The following is a 1,564-nucleotide window of genomic DNA, read 5'->3' as shown; positions in this document are numbered from 1 at the left end:
AGTGACCAGCAGGTTCTCTGGAGCAGGGTGTTTCTTAGTTCACCTGGTCTCTGATAAGGCAGAGTGGCTGAACAGGAAGAGTTTCCCCAGCCAGCTAGAGAGGACAAGTGGGAACAGAGAGGGGCCAAGGGTGGCCGCAGCCCCGAGAAGGTGCATCTCCTATCCGAGATCAGGACCCTGTGCGCTCGGGGACGCTTGTCCTGTGGGACACTCGTCCTGTAGGACACCTGCCTTGACGGACGCCCGCCCTTGGGGACGCCTGCCCTTGGAGACGCCTGCCCTGGGGAACGCTCCTCTAGGGCTGGAAGCCACGTGAGTTCCCCCGCCGCCCCTGTCCCCTGCGGCGCCGGCCCTCACCTGCGGTGTCCCAGATGGAGATGTTGTAGGAGCGCCACTGCTTCAGGTAGAAGGCGCCGCCCACCGTGCTGACCGTGTCCGGGAAGCGCCGCTCCATGTACCTCTGCAGCAGGGACGTCTTGCCCACGTTCATGTCCCCGAGAAGCACGATCTTACCGTCAGGCTTCCTCATCCTCCCGCAGGAAGCACCCCTGCGCCCCGCGCCTCCTCCCGGGGATCGGCCCGCCAGNGGGAAAAAGTTCCGAGAAAAGCTCATTTTTACCTGGGCGCCACTGTTTTCACAAGACCAATTGCAAATAAATCAGTCAAGATGTTAGCCACCATCATAACAAAAAGGACAGCTTCAAAGAAAGCAAGAAGGAGGGAGTAGGGGTCGAAGTACGTCAGTGAACTTCATTAATTCAGTTTTAAATAGAGAGTTCATTATAATCTTGTTTATTCAGCAGACTGGTGCACCCAAGATGCCAATTTAAAAATTCTGGAGGGGACCTTTCTAAAGTTCACTTTTTAAAGTGTTGACATCAAAGTAGTCATAACTTAAGAGTTTCAGGCTTCCAAAAACTCACTCACTCAAAATGTATCACACCATTTCCAGTTTCTTCATACACTCAGGTGTTTCATTCTTTCTCATGGGGAAGGAAATATATAACTCTGTCATTGCCCATGTTATTTTGCAAAGTTAAACTGAAAGCTTGAATTAAGATCCTCTAAGTTGTGCTTTTGAAAAATCACAAATACTACACACACTAAAAATAATTCACTGCTATCTTAAAAATGCTTCTACAGGAAATCACTCCAAATCCACATGACATATATATGAGCCAAGATCACGTAGATGATAAATAAACCATAAAACAGTTTTCCGGACTGAGAGGCCCAGAGACTCCAGTTCTATGTCCTAGACTCGTGACTAAATCCAGCAGGGGGAAAACACTCTATGCCTGTTTCCTCCTTTGTAAAAAAAAAAAAAAAAGAAAAGGGCGAATAACAATAGCTCTGCTCACCCCTCAAGGTTATTGTGAATATCAACCTCCAGGGTACTGAAAAACTGAAAATATTAAAACGGCAACAAAAGAGTATGTGTGGTTACCATGAACAGCTTGCAAGAACGCCGGGGCTCTGGAAGGAACGCCGCTTGGGTACACAAGTGACCAGCAGGTTCTCTGGAGCAGGGTGTTTCTTAGTTCACCTGGTCTCTGATAAGGCA

General features: G+C 48.9%; 1 protein-coding gene across 1 annotated transcript in view; it reads right to left on the bottom strand.

The window, feature by feature from the left end:
• The window catches only part of RAB20 (RAB20, member RAS oncogene family), a 37,070-nt gene extending 36,541 nt beyond the window's left edge, over window positions 1–529 (bottom strand). The window contains exon 1 of the mRNA XM_008564536.1: window positions 358–529. Coding sequence (XP_008562758.1) covers window positions 358–529 — 172 coding nt within the window. The remainder of the gene's footprint in view (window positions 1–357) is intronic.
• Between the last annotated feature and the right edge of the window lie 1,035 nt (window positions 530–1,564).

The sequence above is a fragment of the Galeopterus variegatus genome, unplaced genomic scaffold, assembly GCF_000696425.1.
Source record: "Galeopterus variegatus unplaced genomic scaffold, G_variegatus-3.0.2 Scaffold187, whole genome shotgun sequence".
Lineage (NCBI taxonomy): Eukaryota > Metazoa > Chordata > Mammalia > Dermoptera > Cynocephalidae > Galeopterus > Galeopterus variegatus.
The sequence above is the reverse complement of the archived record's forward strand: the minus strand, read 5'-3'. Positions and strand labels throughout refer to the sequence as shown.